We start from the raw sequence: 21,465 nt of genomic DNA on the forward strand, positions 1-21,465 counted from the left end.
AAGAATTATCCATGGTAGGATTTATTTTTATGCATTTAGTTTTTTAATTATATGGCATACAAGTTAAAAATACCTAACCAGCTCTTAGCACAAGTCCCATTTGCAAAAGAGACACTAGTCCTGAGAAACTGAAGAGCTGTTTCTTCAGTTTGTTCATGTTAAAATTGTCAGGAATTATGTTGCACATACTCTTGGAGATCTTAGTCTAAAAGATAATTTTCAAAAATCATGTTTAGATGTTCCTGAAAACATTACCAGTACAATTTATAAAGATATTAAATTCCTATGCAAAATGAAAGCACAAAACTAGAGAAAAAGCAGAGCACTGAACTGAAGTTTGAATTACCTTTCCTTTATATTCAAATCTCTCATAACTCCAAAAACGCTAATAACTGTCGATAATTGTTTTAGGGTCTCTAAGAGATCAAACACAGAGGTTTGTGAAATCCACATCAGACAAATTTCTATCCTTCCTCCCTGGTTTCCTACCACTCCTCTTGCTTGGACTTTCTGCCTCTTCCATATCCTGAAGAAACAACTGAGCAGTTGTTTGGGGTAAAGTTTAAGGTTCTTCAGCTTTTCCGGTCTTTTTGCTGACAATTTTGGCAGCATCAGTTTAGCCAGAACACCCAAGATGTATTATAGTCTCAAAAATAACCAGTTAATGTATCTATGCCATGAAAATAAACACATAGAGAGAAATTTAAATGAATTGCTGCTATATACACATACACACTCTGGAAACTTTTATGCTAACAGGGAAATCACATCCAGTTCAGCATAGGCAGAAGAAAAATCTTTCCTCATATAAGAGAATTTACTGGTTTCTTTGGAAGCTACCTGAAATAATCAGTTCTTTCAGTGTAATCTATAGTGGTCAAGAGCATATTCAGGTCTGATTATGAATGGCATCACGTGGTGATCCAGAATAACATTCTAGATATTGTTTCACCATGTACCTTTTTTCTTTTCTGTCTTCATTCCCTTTTCTGCTTTCTGCACATGTCCTCAAATCCAGCTGACCTTAGGTTCTACTCACGGTCTTACAGAGAAACTAAAAATTTGCCTAAAGATGGCCCAGAATATTGAGCTGTGCTCTTTGTTCATCCCAAGCCAGTCAGGGTGACAATTCTCTCCAGAGCATATAGAGCAGAGGACCTAGATCACTTTGTGGTCAATAATTCATAATTAAAACAAAAGCAACTTTTAACCTTGTTGGCGTAATTTCTGTGATAAGCTCCCAATTTATTTTACTCTGTTTTGTGAATGTGCTGCCAAAACGACAGTTGAAATTTACTTTTAAGACTTTCTTATTGAAACACCAGCTTTGGATCAAATCAGGAATTCTGCCAGAAGTCACCATATTGGAAAAAAATTTATGAACAATAAAACATTTTTAGTTCTTGAATCAAACTAACTTATATTAAAAATTTAATCAGGTTGCTGTGGTATTAGTTGAATGCATTTTGGGAGTCCCAAGCAGGCACAGTTGAAACCATCAGCATTCAAGCTCTTGGGCGGAATGGGCAGCTTGAAAGCAACTGAAGAATGCCTCCTGCTTTGTTGCCTTGGAAGGGGAAGCCAATCAGGATAGAAGGGAAGGGTATGAAACTGCAAATCTTAAGAGTCTTAATGCAGTTAGCTTTGGCCTGGCAAGACCTTGAAGGCAGCAGTCAGGCATGGTAATCACCCAGACACCCACTCACAGCTGCATGGCATTACAAATTCATGTTTATCCCTGTTGTGAAGTAAATTGTCTAATAGATAATAATTACAAATATGGGGGCTGGGCTCATTTCTTACATAGATGGTAAATTGCTGTAGCTGAGGTAAGGAGTAGTTAACTTTTTCTTCTGTTTTTATGGCAACACTGGAACTCAGTGGTAATGGTAGAGGTATAAATCATAGAGCAGCCAAGCCAAAAATCCCCTCTGCTTGAGCTCTGTATATCCAGTCACTGTTTCACAGGAAGACAAGCCTTTCCATTTCCCTGTCTGTCCCAGGTAATGTGTAGTGCTCTACATTTCCTCATGTGTGTATCATGTGTCCTCCCTTCATTTACTCTATCTGTGCACCACTACCCTCCTGGGCATAGCTATTTCATAAAGGTATTAAGAAGTAGATTGTGGATGTTTATTAGGTGCTAATAAGAAAAACAAAGAAATACTGCAAAGAAAATTTTTTCATTGTTCTTAAGTATGTTGGCATTCCAAAGTTTTTTATAAAATATGTCTGCATATAGTTGCTCTCAAATGGCACCAAATTCCACTGGTTGAATTAATCAAATTAATAATTTTTATTAAATTATAAATTTATCCAGACACAAGTTCCCTGTATCTTGTCTTTTTTTCTCCACATTTGTTTTTCAGAAATGGATTACAATTTGTTTAAAAGGAATGCATGTAGCTATCTCAATAATTACATGACCCCTGTATGGCATCACATGCATGACCTTTGATACAACATACCTTATTGTTCTCATTGCTTGTTGAAAATTTTGGTGCTTTCAGAAGTACTTGAAATTCAACATTTTTATCTGCCCCTTGCTAATTAATATCTAACCCTATATCAACTGATTCTGCTGTGTTGGGTGGTTATGGAATTTTGTCTGTAAGTGCTGATTTTAAACAGTGCCACACTTTGGGACTACTGAATGGTTTCTTCTGAACACTGGGCTTTATACAGCATTCAGAAACACCAACACAAATTCCTGCTTCCTATGAAATTAACTTAACAAGGATTTGGGGACTAACCATTTGCACTCCATGGCTGATGTGTGCGACCTTTTCATCCAAGCAATTATTTCTGAGAACAGAATGTTCATTCATCACGGAAAGAATTGAGGCAAAGTCAATTTATACCACACATTTGGCCTGTTACATGACACAACCATTTGCTGTTTGGTTTTAGAAGTTAAGCACTACATATAATCCAACAAGTGGTGAAGGTTTTTTGGTCAGTCCATGTAATCTGTAATAATCTTAGGTTTTTTGCAATAATATCAGGTTATTGCTATAACAAAATATGTCAGAATTGGTATTAATGCACAATAATAATTTTTCAAATATATTTGAAGGTATTACACAGAAGAGAACTTTTTATCATGCCTGGGTAGGTCAGCAATTTTTGCAAATGAGGAGTGTAATTAAATGAGAACAGTCCTCCTGTGTAACTGTCATAAAGGGAGTATTCATCACCTGGAATTCTATGTGCTTCAACATAACAGCATGTTTGGTAGGTTTCCTGAGGGTGGGACAATGAAGTTGAAACTGAAATAATAAGCAAGAAAGGAGTTCTTAAAGAGTTCAGAAACCATCCATTAAACCAAATTTACAGAGAAAGAGAAAGAAAAAGAAAACAAACTAAAGCTCTTCAAAATATATTTCAACTTGCAGAAGCACCTCTCCCTGTGGAGAATCCAATATGGTATTAAGCTTCTACAGGTGAACCCAGGTTATTTTCCCCACAGAAATAAAAAATATCATTACAATTTAGTAGACAAATACAGCCACAGTTATATTCTTCAAAAACAGTCTACAAAGTTTTGTGTTGATATATTTCTCTCTTGTTCACTGAAGCTAAAAGGTTTGCTTGGAAGAGCATTTTAGAGATCAAAGAGGATTCACCTTTGCCACAGTTAAAAACAGTTTGTCTCATACAGTTCCTGTTACTGCAAAAAATATTCTAGTATGATAAAGTCACTGGTTATGGAAGAAAAGTGTATTTGGTTTAAGTTTCACCCTTCATTAAGCTATGTAACATTTGTATGTTGAGTACAATCAGGACAATTCATAGTATGTTACAATTAATAACTTCACCTAGGTAAAGAAAACAAACCATTAGTGAGGTGAATTCATTTCACCTGATCTTCCCAATTACTACATTGCATTCTTCCAGTTATTAATGCAAAATTTGAATGACTGAGCAGGCTTTTGAAAAAATATCTAAACAGAAACATAGCTCCCCAAATTGATTAGGAGGGTATTAAATGTTGAGATGAGATCAGCCACTTTGCCAAAACCAGTATATCACTGCTGTGATATATTGCATAGAGCAGAATAAACATTCCAGGAAGTTCTAATTACCTTAATTATGAACTTTTATGTAACCATATTTGTGATTCAAATGCATCTGCCTTCATGTTCCAGTCTCTGAATTCTGCCTCATGCTGTTATGTGCACAGACTGCAAAGACATCACATTGCAACAATCTGCTGGAAGAAAATAAAACAAATTCTTTGGTCTCTTACTGCAAAACACAGTCCTCAGACTTCTTATAATGGTTTTCTGAACTCTTCCCACCTTGTTGCCATCTGTGCTAAAATGAGTGGATGCCAGAATTGGACATGGAGTGCTCATTTAATGCTTTATTCAGTAGTAAGGATCCTGTTCTTCCTTGATGCTTTTTGGCACGTGCATCCATTTTCAAGGCTGCATCCAAGACCTCAGTGAGGGTGGGTGGCCTGGGGATATCTGGAGAAAAGAGTTACCTCCTCAAACCCCACTCCTGTTCCCATTTCTTTTTGCTTGAGCAGTTTGAGAGCAGAACAAGCTGTTCCGCTGCGGCCAACGAGGCAGGGAGGGGAGGATGGAGAAGTGACATTTGGGACACAGAAGAGCAGGCTTGAGCTCACAAGTTAGACTAAGAGCACCTGGGAGCTGCTTTTCTGAATTCAGCTGTGAGAGGATTATTCCACACTGCTCTGGAAAGACTGAAATAGACTCTTCTTGCAAAATGAGATTTTTGACTTCCTCTGTCCTGCCATTCTGCTCATCTAGGTAAACTCTAGCTTTGACTTTAGCTGCTCTGGCTGTACTTGTCCCTGGCAAGTTTTAACAGCCAATTGTGATTAAATTATTTTTAAAAGACATTAGAATAATGGATAAAAGTATAATTTTAGGGGTATAACCTAGGTGTTTATTTTAAATGTCATAAAATGTCTAAGGGTAAAGAATAGCAGAGGACTAAGAAATATATTATGACTCAGAAAGCTGTGAAGACTAAATAAAAAAATACAAATCAATGGTTATTTTGAGCTGGAAAGCATATTAACAAGTAGAGATCCTAAGACCTACACCAAAAATGAGGTTAATTTAATCTATTTGCTAGTCATCTGGAAAGGAAGCATACAGTAGCAGAGACACCATAATTGGGAATGATGTGATCATTAAAAAAAGCCATAACTTAAAAAAAGTGCCAAGAGCAAACAAAACAAACAAAAGCCTAAAAGAAGGGACCAAAAAAGATGGTAGCTGAAATTCAGTGTAGGCTAGCATGAGGTAACGTGTACTAAAAGGAACAACTTGAACTACTCATATACACTTGATGGTTTGCAAAATCACTCAAGAAAAAGATCTAGGCGTTACTGTAGACAGCTTAATGGAAACTTCTACTCAGGGCACAGTAGTGGTCAAAAAAAGCAAACAAAATGTCAAGCTATATTAAAGATGGACTGAAGAATAACACTGGAAAGAAAAACAATACCACCAAATACATCAACAAAGTATTCATTTTAAGATTAGCTTATTTTGCTTTCATTATATGAAATTGGAATCACCTAGAAAAAGAAATTAAATGAGATTTAGGGGTGTTGATAAAGTACAAAGTGAAAGATATTTAAAAGGTATCAAAATTATGACATACTTCAAATCAAGGTTTTTTTTCCTAAACAACTTCTCTATTTCTCAATCCTTGAGTTTGCAAAAATGTTAGCAGGAGCATATCTGTCCCTTTGTCATGTCTACTGAGATAAGTGACATAAAGATTATGGATGAGCTTCTTTTGAGCACGAGGCCTGAATGTAATTTCTGTGCTGCTCTAGGGAAAAATGGAAAGGGTCAGCTCCTCACGGAACCTCCCTGCCCTGCTAAACCCAGTCTGCAGAGCCCAATCCAGTTCTGGATCTTATCCAGATTAGGCTCAGCTGATGTCTATACCCAGAAACTTGTGTTCAGTTTTTACCCACTTGCTGAAATCCAACCTAGCACCCTAACCTGAATTCTTTCCTCCTTTAATCCCTTCCTTCCCCTCAGCCCCTGAACTTACATCCCCAAATCACCCTCTGCCGCTTCCACAGTCTCACACCAGTTACCCCCTGCTCCCCCCATGGCTTTTTAGCCCACTTTCCCCTCCTGCAGGCACATTCCCAGCTGAGTTCCCCCAGTGTGTGCTGTCAGGATTATCAGCACTGTCAGACCCCCAGGAATTCCCTCCCCTGCAGTACCCACAGGAACTTCCCAGGCTCTGCAGACCCCCGGCAGAAGCCAAGGTGCTGTTGATGTTATCAGTTACTATTCACAGTAAACATGAAATACTACAATCAGAGGTTAATTCACAGCAGATGAACGTCCCCTTCCACCCCTACACACACCACCCACATTAACATGCTTCAGTGCATAAATTGCTTAGATATTAATTAAGGCAGATTTCCCTCCTAATTACGTGACATGCCAAGTTGAAAGCTGGCCTGTGGATTAAGGACAAGGATATACACCAACCTCTGTGGTTCTTAGGGTAGAGTGCCTGCTATAAATAGATGTTAGAATTGTAAATTTAACATTGTTTAGTCTGAGGATAAGTGAGGAAAATGGGAAACTCATTTGCTCAGTAGTAGCAGGGTGTGGAGTGTTGTTTTCTGCTGAGGATTATTTTTATTTTTATTACTAAACTCTAGAGAGCCTAGAGATGTCACAAGGTCCTTTTGCTGTTCTGGGCTGTGAAACCAGGAGAGGAAAATATGAACTTACACAGTTTTATATAACTTACAAATGTGTTTAGCATTTTCTGTGACAGTGAAGGCAGTCAGAAAATTTAACTGTTTCCTTTGTGAACTTTATTTTGTTTGTCTGGAAGTTTGATCTGTTTCAGAGCAGGGGCAGGACATTTTCCTACATAAGGAAAATAATATCTAATTATAATAAAAAGGGGAGGAAGAAAGAAAAACTGAAGTTATACTGTGAAATGGCACTATTACCTCTCTAACAGGAAGCATATGGAATAGTAGCATGCACGTAGGTCTGAGAGCCAGGAATAAATCAGTCTAGACATGCTGATTCCAGCTGTGGTCCTGAAACAAGCTGTTAGGGCTAGAACCTGATTAATTGTAATGTCCATCTGCAGAGGATGATGAATGAAGGAAGAGTAACTGTCCCATCAGAGCTGTTGGGAGAGCAAGGGTTACCCACGGTAATCCCTTCTGTCTGACAGTGGCTGGATCCACAGGCACTATCAGAAATCAGGGTGGTGCATCCTATGGAAGAGTGCCTTATCACATAGCCCCATTCTCTGCATTATAGAAAAAGTAGCAGAGGAAATGTCTTCATTTAATCCTGTTTTCCACTTCTTAGTATGGCCCTCATTTATTGTTTTGCTTGTGCTTTCCCCATTGTGGTTATAATTAATGTGGTTAACTAATATTTAAAGGCACCCAGAAGATGGAGGGCCTATGTATTATCTATTTAGGGTAATTACCTCACTAAAGGACCTAAATAAATACTGATATAATTCCAGAGAGCAAGGCACTCACTACCCTCACAAAAATACCTCCTCTCTCAGTCCTGCCTCCACTCAAAACAATGACTCCATCTCAATAGATCTAATGATTAAATAACATTTGCACCTCCTTTACTATTATCTTATTTTCTCACAGCAAAAGGATTCTAGTTTGTCTGATTGCTGTAGCCTAAATTCTACCATCCTCAGACAAAACTCTTCCCTCCACTACACAGACTTTATTCACCAAAGAAAAACCTCCCAAAGCCCTTACAGACCTTATGAAAGACGTTTTCACTCACTTGGGTTAAATGAGCACTGTGTGTTTTCTTTCTTCCTTCTTTTTTTTTTTCCTGGGGGTGGCATAAATAGTAATAAATGAATCATTTCAACTTTGGGCGAGAAGTTTAGGTGTTGTATTTGTACCATGCAACTACATAAACACAGAAGGAGCCAGTTAACCAATGTGTTGCAGGAATGAGAAGCAGTGAGATGATCTAAAATGTTTTAACACATTTTCCATATACTAGCGCTCGGATTAGTTGTGTTTTGCTTTCTTACAACAGACACAAGTCAGTAAAAGTCCAAAAGGAAAGTCTGAGGTTTTATATTTCTGTTTGTGGTACAGGAAAAGGGTTACGATCTCAGTGGTTGATTCAGTGAAATAACATCTCTTTTATACACATCTGCCTAGCAAGTAGGGCGGTAGTTGGAAATACCCAATCTAAAGCATTAAAGATTTGCTGGCAAATAGCAAGGCATTTTCTGCAGAGGAAAGTTGTTATATTGAGTAGTCACTTTGAATGCTTAGGAGTTACGGTCAAATATCCAAACACTGTGGAGTTACACTGCATTTATTATTTTCTCAAGTATTGAACACACTGGGAATGGACTATGCTGCGTATTTCATATCCAAAAAGGCATGATAACAGCAGATTTAAATAAGAAGATAATTGGCAATGTCAATGGTAAGTGATATTTTTATAGCAAATTATTTAGGCATCATGCAGTCAGCTCTTTTTACATGCCAGTATGTATTATTTTCAACTGCTTTAATTTCAGAATTTGAAAGAGAAGACTAAGCAGATAAGAGGTATGTCACAAATTACGTTTTTGTCTGTCTATTCACTGTTATCACTGCTTTTCATTGTCTGACATATTTGAAGCAAATTATTATTGTTCAATGATCAGCATTATGAATTGAACAAAGATTCTCTTCATGGAGTACCTTAATTTAGGACACTTCTGGCTTGCTGTAAAATATTTCTCCTCTTTCTCTTGATGTATGTAAAAGCCTGCAGAGACCAGAGACCTTTGTGAGTTCACAGCTTTCTTCAGTTTTGAAGGCCCCTGTATACCTATAATATTATAGGAGGTAGAAAAGAAACAAAATCATATCAAGATCAAATGATTTGTTACAAAGAAACATTTTTAAAACTACAAAATATCTAATTGGCAATTAAATAAGTTCATTCATAAACATCATAAATAAGATTAATTAATTTCAAAACCAGATGGAAAGGAGAGGATATGGAGTTTTAATTCTTTTTTTTTTTTTAGCTTCTGCTAAGTGCATTTTTTCCTAGAATTTTCTCTAACCTTTCTACTCATTTCCACTGTGCTGTGTAACTGAAGGCTATATTCTTTGAATATTTTTTTTTCTTTAAAGAAGCAATACAGAAAAATACATTCCTCCATGAGAACTAGATAGGGCCAGTATCCAATAATCTGAAAATAAATTTTCAAACAATTTTAAAATTAAACATTAATATGAATACTATTACATTTTCAGAGCTTAGATCCAAGCAAGACATTCAAATGCAGTATTTACTCAAATCTCTGTATGAACTAGCCTGTACAGGAAATCAGTAAATTGCTCCTGAGTCTGAGTCTCAAAGGGGATACATATTTGTTTAGTCATGTATTATAAATAACATCTGTAGACTTGAAACCTTGCCAGCATTATTAATGCAGTGTTCACTTAACAGTATCTGTTATTTTGCACCTCATTCATAACTGATTCAAGCAGTGTGAGCCCACAGAAAGAGGTGCAGGCTGGTGCAGCACAGGGTATTGGTGCTGTGCTGTCCCAGCTGCCAGTGCAGCCTGGCTGGTGGAGCTGGGGAGCCCAGACTTGGGCACTCAGCTCCTGGCCAGCAGAGCCCTGGGACACTGCAGGGGCTTTGGGGCATCGCCTGCTGCTTCTCTGCAGGGGGATTGCTCCCAGGGTGGAGCTGGGGACAAAACCTCCCCTCTTCCCCCACTGCAGCAGCCTGGGAACAGATGACATAAAGCTGTGTGGCTGTCAAATTGCCCCGATTTGTGCTGAAGGACTGACCTGGCAGGCGAGGGCTCTGTTGCTTTTACAGCTCCTTGCTCTTAGAGAGCACCAGGGCTGAGATCTGCTGCTTTATTTGCCCCCTGCTGTTATAATATTTCTGCTCTATGTATTACAGTGGGGCACATACTGCACCCTGTGCATGCCTTATCATAAGGATAAGCTTTGTATGCAATAGATTCTGCTTAATAGGAGATGGGTTGCAAGGATATTATTACTTGACAACAGCAAATTCTTGTTGTTTTCTAAGAGTAGCTGTTAATTATTTTGTCCGTTGTCCCATTAAAAAAAAAACAAACAACGAGCATTTAATTATCTTTCAGTACTTTTCATCAGAGAAATTCTCACCCCACATGCCCAGGAAAAAAGGTGACCACAAGGCCATAACCCTCTTTCTTTGGTGAGAACAAGGATTCAGAAGTGAGGAAAGCAAGCCTTGGATCAAACCAGCAGGTCACCATCAGAGCTGGAAGGAGATCTCCAGACTCAATTAGAGTGTTCCGTCAAAAATGAGCTGGGGCAGATTTTTAATTGCTTTATAGTGCATTAGATGTGGTTGGTAAGATTCAGTTATGGGTAGTTTACTTCTTTGCCCAAGATTAATGCTTAGCCTAAACTGATATTATCAAAGTCTTAACATTTTTCAGATACTAATTTTATTTATTTAGGGTCCTTTCCTTATGACAGAAATAAGAGAAAAGCTCCTCAGCTTAGGCAACCCTCAAAGGTCTGGGTATTCTTGAGTGTTTATTTGAGTCAAGTCTTTAAAGATTCAGTAAATGAATAAAAAGACAACATTTATAATCACTTTAAAAGGTGCTGAAATAAAAAAGAAAGAACCAGAGAAAGAAAATCCTGGGTAATATTGGTGGTCATATTTTTGTCTTGGAACATGATTTTGGACAATTACTTGGAAGTTACATCCCAGAATAGGCTGCCTCTTTTGGGAAATCCAACTGAGGCAAAGAATATACATTTATATACATACAGTTCTTATGGAAATCAGTATTAGGTATTCTCTGGATCAAAACTGAGCATGCATAAGAAAGGATACTGGAAAATTTGAGTTTCCTGAACCCATTTCTGCTGCAGGGTCAGGGGCATTCAGTGGCCAGGTGCACCAAGCCTGCTCTAGGAGATGGCACTGTGCTGAACCTCAGCACGCTGTTTCACACCAGCTCTTTGAGTGTCTCCTGCCTTTCCAGAGAGTCAGTTCACAAGTCAGCCCCGGGTCCGGAGGCAGAACATCTGTCCCACAACCCAGTTTATTGCTGCTCTTCCATGACACCTCTCGCTCCATGGTCCTCCTACTGATGTTCATAAAAAATTCTGGGGAAGTGATCATAAGTATTTACTGTGCCATAACAGCAATAGTCAAGCTCTTTTGGGCCAACATAGAATAAAGGCAAATGAGGACACAGTGATGTTTAAAAGAAATGGTAACTAAGCAGCATAACAATCAAAGTTTATAGCAAGTTTTCAAGACTGGTGTAATAATGTCTTTACATTCAGATTTAGTGCTTATTTTAAAAGATAAGCTTTAGCTGGAACAGGAATTATTTTCATCAGTACAGAAATTACAGGTTAAAATTTTCTCTTCAACAGGTTAATCATACTAGTTAATTAGAACAACAACTTCTGGGCTTGAGAACTGATTCTGTAGTAAAATCAAAACCCAAAATCAGGAATCCTCAGCTGAGATCTCTCAGCCACTAGCTCTAAACTGCTTAACATTAGATAAGCTCTGCTCTGGAGGTGTAGGCTGATTTCAAAATGTGGAAGAAAAGTAAATTCCAACAGACACTAAATCCTAGACTGATTGGGATGCTGCAGCTGACCCCAGCACCATTTATCATACCTATGACCAAGGTATCATCAGATCTCATGAAGCACCAGAAGCATTATGTTTTGTGCCTTACCAGGGACCTATTTATGTGACAGATTATACTGTTTCCCTCATGGGAAACCTGTAAAATAAACTGATTTTTCTGTAATGCTGGTGAGTGACATATGTGGTTTGCACTTCAACTAAAGTCAGTGTTAAAAGCTACAGAATTGCCAGAAAACAAGAGAGCTGCCATTGGAATTTTATACTGTTATCTTCAACACCACAAAACCTGTCCGCTCAACTTCATTCTGATTGTCATAGCCTTAGAGATAAGGTACAGCAGCAGAAATGTGAAGGGTCCTCAAGACTTTTCTAATGCAGACTTAAAAAGCCTGTGTTAAGTAGCTTTGCCTCTGCCAAGCTCCAGGGATGACAAATACTCAGAAATAGCTACTGCTTAAACCTTGTGCTTAAAATGACAACTCTACAAATGTGGTAAAGTCATTTTATTCAGACACTAATATCCAAGAGAAGAGGTTGTGTAATTCATCACCAATCACTGACAAAGCTAACTGAAAAAAACCCAAAGAAATAAACAAACAAAGCAAGCCCAAACCAAACCGTAACAACACCCCAAAACACTCTGCAATACCTTCTCGCCCTCAAAAAGCCCTCACAAACAACCCAGCCACCCAGAGAGGACCATGCATGTTACCTGTGAAATGCTAGGGGACGACAAGCCCCTGACTCTGGTAACCTGAGATCAGGCTGCTGGAGCAAGTGGTGCCTGGACCAGAGTGTGAAATATGGAGCAAATTCTGCCACTGGTTCTCAGGTGGACTAAGTATATTCACCTTTTCAGTACTTCCATTCATTCACATCTGGCTGTTCAAGAAGTAAAGGAGGCAGCAGCAACAATTATGACAAAATCCAATATGGATTCACAGTAACAGGCTGAAAAAAAGGACAGGTCTAAAGACACCTTTTAACTGAACTCATGAAAAATACAGAGAAAATTTTCATATCATTTTTGAAGGTAGAGTCAATTCAGTTTTCTTTTGCCATTTATGTTTCTTTCCCTATAAATCATAGTTTGGCTATTGATAATTCTCCTTTCATTCAGCCTAAAGGGCCCTTATGTCTGCCTACAGTTTAGGGAACTATAAATTAAAGGAAATATTAAGTCAGATGAAAAAGGAGCATTATGTGGAACGAAGGTAAAGTCATAACTTTTTAAAATATTTCTTTAAACTTGAATGACACTATACAGGAGAGCTCACATAATGCTCTTACTACTCTGGTGCTGCATTAAGTTATAAACTGTGTATTGGTCGATGGTTTAAAAAATAAAGAGATGGACGTTTCCTTCATTACCAGATATTTAGCAACTTCATAGCTGACATAAATATTTAGTGTTTCTCAAAGCCCAGCATAATGTCACACATAGCCTATATACACACTATAAAAATATTAAAATAAAAATACAGCACACAACACTTAGCTGAAAGGGTACCATTCTTGCTTCATGCACCCCTCCATGGCTACAGCCAACAAACTTTACACTTTACACTTACACAAAAGTGCTGTACTTTTTCAATCACACACTCTTAACACAATCACTTATGAAAATCACATGGGCTACTTTGTAAACATATTCTTCATGGAGTTCAAGGATATGTTCTTAAGATGAGGTAAAAATACTTTGTATGGGTGTACACTTAGAATTAGACCCTCTTGCGTGGAACTACATAAGCAGTATTTTACTGCTCGTCTCTGGGGCACTTCAGCAAGAGAGGTTAGTAATCACAGAGTGGGAGTGAAAGTCATGAAACACCAATGTTTCTGGCAAGACAAGGTCTAGGAACTTTTATTAATTCACAAGAAAGCAATTCACTTGAAAATAGTCTAGGAGGTTGCAGAGCTGGATACCTTCATAAAATAGTCAGGTAATAAAGTTCACAAAAGGAAGTGAATTTTTTCAAAAAGGATCTGAAGCAAAAGGAGGAGTTCCAAACATATGAAAGCAGTGTGAAGCTGAAAGGAGGGACAGAAGACAAATAGATAAAAGTATGCAGAAGATAGAGGATGACATCAGTACAGAGATCAATGAGAAAAGTATTCCACAAGATGTGAAGATCTGAATATTTTTCCTAGTACAAGAACTGAACAAATCTTAGAGGCAACAAATTTCAAACAATTTCAAGGAAGTACATTTATATGTAACACATGAAACTAATTGCCTGTGCATACTCTTGAAATGAAAAGCTTAATGGGAGCCAAAAATGGATAAATTACAGTTCTATAACACAGGATTCATTTCATGTGTAGAAGGTAAAAAATATCTTTGTGTTTCCAGGCATAAGTTAGGTACTAAGTAATGAAAGGAATTAAAAAGGGATATACCTAATTTGACATTATGAAACACTTATCCAAGATGGAGCAGCTGTAACTTCTGCTAAAACAAGACTGTCATGTCATGTCATGTCATGTCATGTCATGTCATGTCATGTCATGTCATAACATGATATGTCCAAGCATTTTGGAATAATATACAAAACCGCATCCTACCAGTCTACTCTACCAAGGTACTCAGAAAGTCTTCCTGAAAGCAAACTCTATCTTGATTTTTTTTTTTTTTAAGTTAATCCCTTTAAAACAATTGCTGTCAGTTATTGCTGGAGAAGGATACTGGATTAGCTGGGCTGATATGGTGACTCAGCATGCCATGTAGCTATGTTTTCATGGATGGAAGGGCAGTGTGAAAGTCATGAAACCCAAGACAGAGATGACTAATCCAGCCTGGCTTAGCAGCATTGAAGGCATGGATTGTCCTGTGCAACATAACTGTAGTCTGGAACATGGCAAATGTGAAAATTGTGGCTGTATTTAGGGCAAAAGTAAATTATCAGTTAGCTGAACAATGTAAGGACGGGATAAAAACTTGAACACTCCAAATTATTGGCTTTCTTTCATATGAACACAAGCAGTATTTGGGGTTGGGTGGAGATCAGGACTGAGGCTGTTCCATCATTACTTAGATCTGCTTTGCTCAGTACTAATGTCCTGTTTAAATTTATACGTTCCTTTTTGGAAAAGGTTATCACCAGTAGCAACAGGCAAAATATTTAGTACTGAATAGTCTGCATATTTGTCCTCTAGAATCCAGACCTGTGTATGTGGAAAACAATTTGGAAAAAAGAGGGATCAGCTCCTGTATCTGCTATAGTTCCAGACACATCCTGATTTTAGTCATGCAAAAGAGAAGAATTGCTGTAACTAATAAGTGCAGTGGCTCTTCTCTTTGCTTTACCCACTGCCAATAGATACTAACTCCAGACATCAGAAGAGTTACTCTATTTTATGGTAACTATCCCATGGCTGGAGGATCACTCTATCTGTAAACTGCATTGTTTGACTTTCATTCTGGAGTGGGAGTTGCTGCCTCTTCTGCATGCTATTCCCTTTATCTACAGATATATATTTTCATCAATTCACCTCCTGAGGTGAAATCTCTGTCTGACTGAAATCAAAGACAAAACAGCTAACATCAAAGTGCTCATGATTTCTGCTGCCTTCGTGTTCCACACATTCATTATGCTTTAGATTTTAAGTATTTCATTTTATTTGTTTGAACACTCTTTATTTTACCACATTCTTTTCCTGTCCCTCACATGAGAAGGAAATAAAGGAACAACACTGATTTGTCTTATATTTCCTATTATCTCCTAAACTTTTATCATTGTAGTTCCTTTCTGCATAGAGAGTCCACATAATTTCAATCTTTTAATACAAATTTCCAGCCTCTGATCAGTGTTCATTGCCCTTTTCCTGCTACAATACCTTTGAGCTAAGTAATGAAGACTGACCACAGTATCCAATATCAAAGCATACCATTAATGCAAGTGGCAGGCACTGGTTCTCCCTCTCCTTTTCCTCATGGCTTCTAAAAACCTGCTTTTCTGTTCACCACTGGGCACTGAACAACTACTGTACAGAGAAGATGAAAAAAACTGCAAAAGGTTAGAGTAAAGCAACATGAAAAAACAGCCCCTCCTTGTGATATTTATGTTTCTGCTGCTGGCTCTGGCAGAAGTCCAGACTTGGAATGAACAAAACTCCCAATGGCTTAGGGACTACATTATTCAGCGCATAGTCAGGAAATGCAAAAGCATGTGACAATGGGAAGAAATAAAGCAAGTTTTCCGATGCTTTTGAGCTTTCAGCTCAATCACCTTGGATCAGAACTCAGGGACTGTTGAGATTTTGTGTGAATGAGTTCTCTATTGCTAAACAAAAACATGTGTGTGTGGTAGTGAAAGACAGTAAAGTGGTAAACAGTCTGTGGCTTTGCTTCCTTGTTGATATTTCTCTTTTACAGTACTAGCACTACATATAAAACCCCATTTTATGTACAAGGCCACTGTACTCTCTCTTCAAATACAGTGACAAACTCTTTGCCAAAATACAAAGTCAGCTCCCTGTTTCTCCTCCTTTCCAGGAAAGCTGCTTCATAACTGTTGATCACTACTCAGTGCCAAGCCTTGGTTCTTCTGAAAGAGTTGGATAATGCTCCATGTCATTTGTTAACCAGTGAGTCAGGTAAAACCTCTGTTCTTTAGAGAAGATTTCCTTTGGGGAACAAATATCCTAATAACAGATGTTAGGAAAATAATGTCAAATTCTCTCAATAAACGTTTAAAATACAGAATGCCCGCAATTGTATTATCATGGACAGCGTTTTCCAGGACTCCTGTAGACACTGTACAGAGCAGAGATTTCATCTTCCCTTTTTCTCCCAGTATGGAATCATTCTCATTGGACTGATGTTTGTCTTTACAGTCCATGTTTTACCTAGAAGTGATAGGATCACTAAACATGAGCCCCTATCTGTGCAATACTTTAAACCTCTTCTATAATTCCTCTCCCTCCTTTACAAGGTCACTGACAGAGCAATAAAACCAGAACCTTTAAGATACAGAACACAGAGGGCAGCAGGTGTCTAAGCACTCTCATAATGACCATTTCCATGACCAGACAGGGCCAGGTTTATGATTACATTTTCCTGAAAAGCATGAGATTTATGGTTTGTGAGAACACTCTAAAGAGGCCTGACTATTTCAATAAACTAACATTAACTGTTTCAGATACAATGCTTTCTTTTAGGGATTTTTTTTTTTAAATTAACAAACACCCTATGAATCTTATCACACAATTTTATTGAAAGCACGCAGGTTTTTGCAGCAATTTTGTTACCTGTCTGAGCACAAATGAGGATCAACAGGTGAGGACTGACATGATCTGTGTGATAAACAACAGTTTTCTGAGTCCTTGATCAGGTCGGATCACAAAGTTGCAGTCTAGCCCATAAAGGGGAAAGTATTTAAGAACTGGTAGGTTAAAGAAATTGTGCTCATGATGAACAATACAGGGGTCTGGCATTCAAAAGTGGCACCTCTTATGTTTTGCTCCTGGAACAGAATTTGTCTATGAAACTCTTACTAGCTTAATGTTAACTCTTACTAGCTTAATGGTTTTTTAATGTTAAAATATCAGCTGAAAAATACAAGAAGTATGTTTGCCATCTCAGCCTCCAACAGAAAACCTTCACTGGATTAGCACAGACTCTGCTGTTGCCCCAGCTCCCCTCAGGTGGGTTTAACATGCCTGAACCCCATCAAACCTTGGAGCAGAGAGTGTTGGGTGAAAACAAATGACACAAACTCCTTAAATGGTCCTGCCATGTCCAGGTAGCTGAGAGCCTACTGGAAACAGCTTCCCCAGTACTGCATCCCATTGCTTTTGTTTATCTAGCCTTGCTGACATTTTCTTCAATTAGGAAACAATAGCTCCGTTCCAATGTACTGAGCACAATTACTGAAACTGAGTCACGTGGCACCAGGAGAGTGTGTTTTCAATTATTCACTCTGTCTATTTTTGCCAGGCCTATGAAGAGGAACAGCCTTCTGCAGGAGTCAGGTTTGTCTGCCTCGCTGTTGTAAGTTCCTCCTTTTAAATTTTTATTTTACCATTAGGGTTTTTAATTATAATTTTTTAATTCTACTCTCTGAGAGTTTCTTAATCTTTATTAGAAAACTTCCACATCTTTAGCTCTACCTACTGTGGGGAAACCCTAGACATCTGCAATACTTCAGTGCTAACAGTACTGCGCAGGAATGAATCTGAATAAGATCACAAGATCTAGATTAAATTAGGATGCAATATCTAGATTAAAAGAGGATGCTGCTAGCACTTGGTAATGTAAAACTCATCTTGTTCTTGCTAGTAAAGTCCTTTATTTCCTACTGTCTGGTTAACAGCAGAGCATTCGCATTCAATCTGGGAGCTACACCAAATTATTTGTATCTTGTAAATGCTTGGTTTAATATCCAACCAAAAATTTGAACCAAATGGCTACAGCTCAGATCATGTATTTTGTTTGCAGAAGACAGTCTGAGTTTGGGCTTTTAAGATTTAAGGCTGGAAAAATAAAGCTTGGGGGAAAAAAAATGAAACAGAGAAGGAACATTTGGTTTGCATTACAAACCACAGACAGCTTCCATCAGGCAAGCTGGAGGTATAAGAATGGCAAAAGAAAATGACAAGCAGTGAGTGCACTGGAGAAAAAGATGAATGGTTTGGAGAATTGACTTTGAAGTAATTGTCCATGCCATCAATATCTCAAATTAAATTTGGTGGAAGATGGCAATGAATCATAAAGCTTCTCTGGTACTTGCGATATTGTATGCTGTGTTAAATAACATTTCTGGATATTTTTATTGGAAAACTTATAAATTACGTTTTTGATACCTCCTGTATTTCTGTCACTTATGCAACCCTGAATCAGCAGCTCTGGAAAGAATGTTGCCTTAGTTAGGACTTGTGATCTAATACTTATAGCAAGAGCAAGTATTTAACTGGAAGTCTTCAGGTCTAGTGGGTTTATTTTCACGTCAGGCCCTGTCTCACTGTGGGATTGGGTAAGTCATTCAGGGTTAAACTTGCTCTTTGAATGGATGGAGCTCTCATGGGGGTGGGGGAGGAGGAAACAGCTGATGGAGCAGGGCAAAGAGCTCTCTTTGCATAAGATAAAATTCCTCAGGAGCATTACAGGGGGATGGGAAAGCAGGATGCACTTAGACCCGTGTTTCCTTCACTGTTTCAACAGGTGCTTCCATCATCCCTGCATCCCAGATGTTTAGCAGAGTCAGAGAGGCACCTCTTGGACATTTAGTACTGAAGGCTCCCTTAAGCCCACTAGCTTCAGGCAGAGCAAGAAAGGACTTCATTCTAGCATGCCAGTCTCCAGAGAGCTGCATTCTGACCATTAAGATATCAAGTTGTCTGCTTATCCAAATGCTTAATAGCTCTTTTAAAATTCTTCCTCTTTGAGAAAAGTAAGAGTGTGTTTAATGTTTGTACAAAATTGAAATATTTGAATGAAAAGTGTTCTTTCTTTTAGTTTCCCCACATAGGCAGGATTGTTTAGGTGTGAATGTGCAGCTTGAGTACATTAGTGACGGTGTTACCAGTGTCTAATAGCAATTGCCAGTACCACAGAAGGGGCACTGATCCCTATAGCAGATTTCCAGTGATGCACATTCCACTCACCTCCAGCTCTGTTGCTTCCTACCCAGGTGCTGAGAGTAGAGACTTGCAGAAATTCTCTCTATCCCAGCCATTCTTTCTTTTTCAACTCCACATTCTGGTCTAATGGGCCAGACTGCATTTTTACATTTAGACATACAGGATCCACAACATCATAGGCTTTAACAAGATTAATTTTCTAATACAGTGAAGATGCTAACAGGGATTTAAGAGTTCAAAAATTTAGTTCATGTATATGACGGTAGACTAAGGCTTTAGGCTTATCAAAACACTAAAAAGTGCATTTCTAAAATTTCACAAACAAGATCTCCAAACCTTACATTCATGTGCTCTGTGTCACAGGAAGAGAGAGTGGCTGTGCTGCTGGGCAGTTCTCAATCACACCAAACTTGTCATAAGAGAGGCTACTCTGAAAAAAAGAAAAAAGTAGAATGTTCTGTGAATTGAAGGGGATGGAGAATATGCAAGTCCAGTTTGACCCTGACAGCTTCCCTCCTGCCAATGCCAGGGAGGCTGGGAGCCCAGTGACTTCCATTCCCCTGTTCCAATCCAGCAGGGTGAGCCTCCCACAGGAGCAGAGAGGATCCCCAGGACACACAGAGAGGGACAGAAAGCACACCAGCTTTGGGGAACTTCACATATTCTGGCTACTTTCAAAGTTTGACCTGAAATAGTGTCTTGCTAGGAAATCCCTGGAGTTCCAATAATCAGGGCATGAGTTTTTGAAGTGTTAGGGATTTTGTTTTGGAAAAAGAGACATAAGGGAGCAGAGCAATAATAGGAGTGATGTGATAGAAAATAAGTAATGATGGAAAGATGTAAAAGCATTACCTTTCAAAAACACCAAAAAGACTGCACAAATAAACATCCTTCTCCCTGGGACATCTCTGCTGCACCTGAAAATTGTTTTAATTTTACAAATTCAAGCAAATTCAGATTCATGCTGAACTGTGGATTTCTCCAGCAATGTCATAGAGTTCCTTTAGGCAGGTGCTCAGTGGCATAGTGTTTATCATCTACTTTTGTTTTTCCTGTTTAATTGTATAAGAAAAAAATACCAAGAAAAACAATCCTGCAGCTTTATTACAATGCTGACTTGTATTTATTATCCAAATCTGGCTTGGTCTGAGTTTGTAGGCCTGTGTTTATTGTTGTGGCTGTAAGGAGCCTTTATAAAATCTTTCTTTCTGTATCATCAGTGGAACTTCAGGTACAAAGTACATATATATCTACCTAATTCTGCACAGAAACAAGGGAAAAAAAACCCAAACCAAACACAACAATCCAGTTTAGAACACAATGGACAATCTTTTTCTCTCAATAGGATACCTGAAATGTGCTTTCCAAATTACATTGATTTTCAGTTTTGTGTATAACACCTACAGTGTCTTTGATTTATGCAAATACTTACGTTTCAATTGCTATTTTCTCTAGAATGACAACATTGGTATCCGTTAGGTTCTGTGAGGAGAAAAGTTTGTGTAGTAAATATGATGATAAAACTTAGGTGAGAGAGTCAAAGTAATTAATTTAGACATACTCTTGTTGAATTTTCAGTGCTGACACATACCTACCAAAGCATTTCTAGAAAGCATTTTCTGAGAGAGTTTTAACCCCTTTGTTATCTTAAAATGCTCATTACATTACTCATTTCACAAAAGCTCCAAATTTTGCTATATTTTGATTACATATATTTTTTCAATTTATCTTAATTTTATATGTTGAATCAATGAGCTGAAACAAACCATTTCTGTAATAGGACACTTTTTGATTGATGTACTAGAGCTGTATTCCTTTATTGAATTCAATTCCTAATCAGATATTCACGTCTTAAGTGCTTCACTGGATCTCTCTGTTACTCTTAAATGCACAGTCTTAAGTGAGTTCTGGTTTGCAAAGGTGGAAGTTTTATGGCAGCCTTACATTCCTTACTCTCTCAAGGCTAAGACTGACTTTTGCTAAACCACTTACAACTCGGATGTGCCAGGCAGAGAATTTAGAGTTGACAATTTGATTAATCTTCTTTGAATTATAGTGGTTTCATGAATCAAACTTCAGAAGGAGCTTCTTCTTTCCAAATAAAATTAGGAGGATAGAGTAATGCTTTTAAAGTATCTCCCTTTTCAATTTGGGATTTCAACATGCAAATTCAGCAGATGCCCAAAGCAAGCAGACAATGGCAGCATCAGAAACATTTATTAAA

General features: G+C 38.1%; 1 protein-coding gene and 1 long non-coding RNA gene across 7 annotated transcripts in view; one reads left to right on the forward strand and one right to left on the reverse strand.

Moving 5' to 3' along the window:
• Window positions 1-76: 76 nt before the first annotated feature.
• LOC137481858 (uncharacterized) lies at window positions 77-19,821 on the reverse strand. 5 transcript variants are annotated; one of them, XR_011003726.1, is made up of 5 exons: window positions 19,583-19,821; window positions 19,266-19,364; window positions 8,720-8,849; window positions 4,086-4,213; window positions 77-242 (listed from the first exon to the last, which is right to left on the reverse strand). It is a non-coding gene; the product is annotated as an uncharacterized lncRNA (long non-coding RNA). The 5 variants fall into 5 exon arrangements; XR_011003727.1 differs by having other exon boundaries at window positions 4,086-4,210; window positions 19,578-19,821; XR_011003725.1 differs by having other exon boundaries at window positions 19,578-19,821.
• IL16 (interleukin 16) overlaps window positions 17,588-21,465 on the forward strand; it is a 30,415-nt gene continuing 26,537 nt past the window's right edge. Inside the window, exons 1-2 of one of the 2 annotated variants that reach the window (XM_068203785.1) lie at window positions 17,621-17,652; window positions 18,823-19,051. Coding sequence is in view for 1 of the 2 variants with exons in the window: in XM_068203784.1 (XP_068059885.1) it covers window positions 17,603-17,652 (50 nt within the window). In the remaining variant the exon portion in view is untranslated. Of the gene's footprint in view, window positions 17,653-18,822; window positions 19,052-21,465 lie in introns of both variants that reach the window. The other variant, XM_068203784.1, reaches the window with a different exon arrangement.

The sequence above is a fragment of the Anomalospiza imberbis genome, chromosome 13, assembly GCF_031753505.1.
Source record: "Anomalospiza imberbis isolate Cuckoo-Finch-1a 21T00152 chromosome 13, ASM3175350v1, whole genome shotgun sequence".
NCBI classification, from domain to species: Eukaryota; Metazoa; Chordata; class Aves; order Passeriformes; family Viduidae; genus Anomalospiza; species Anomalospiza imberbis.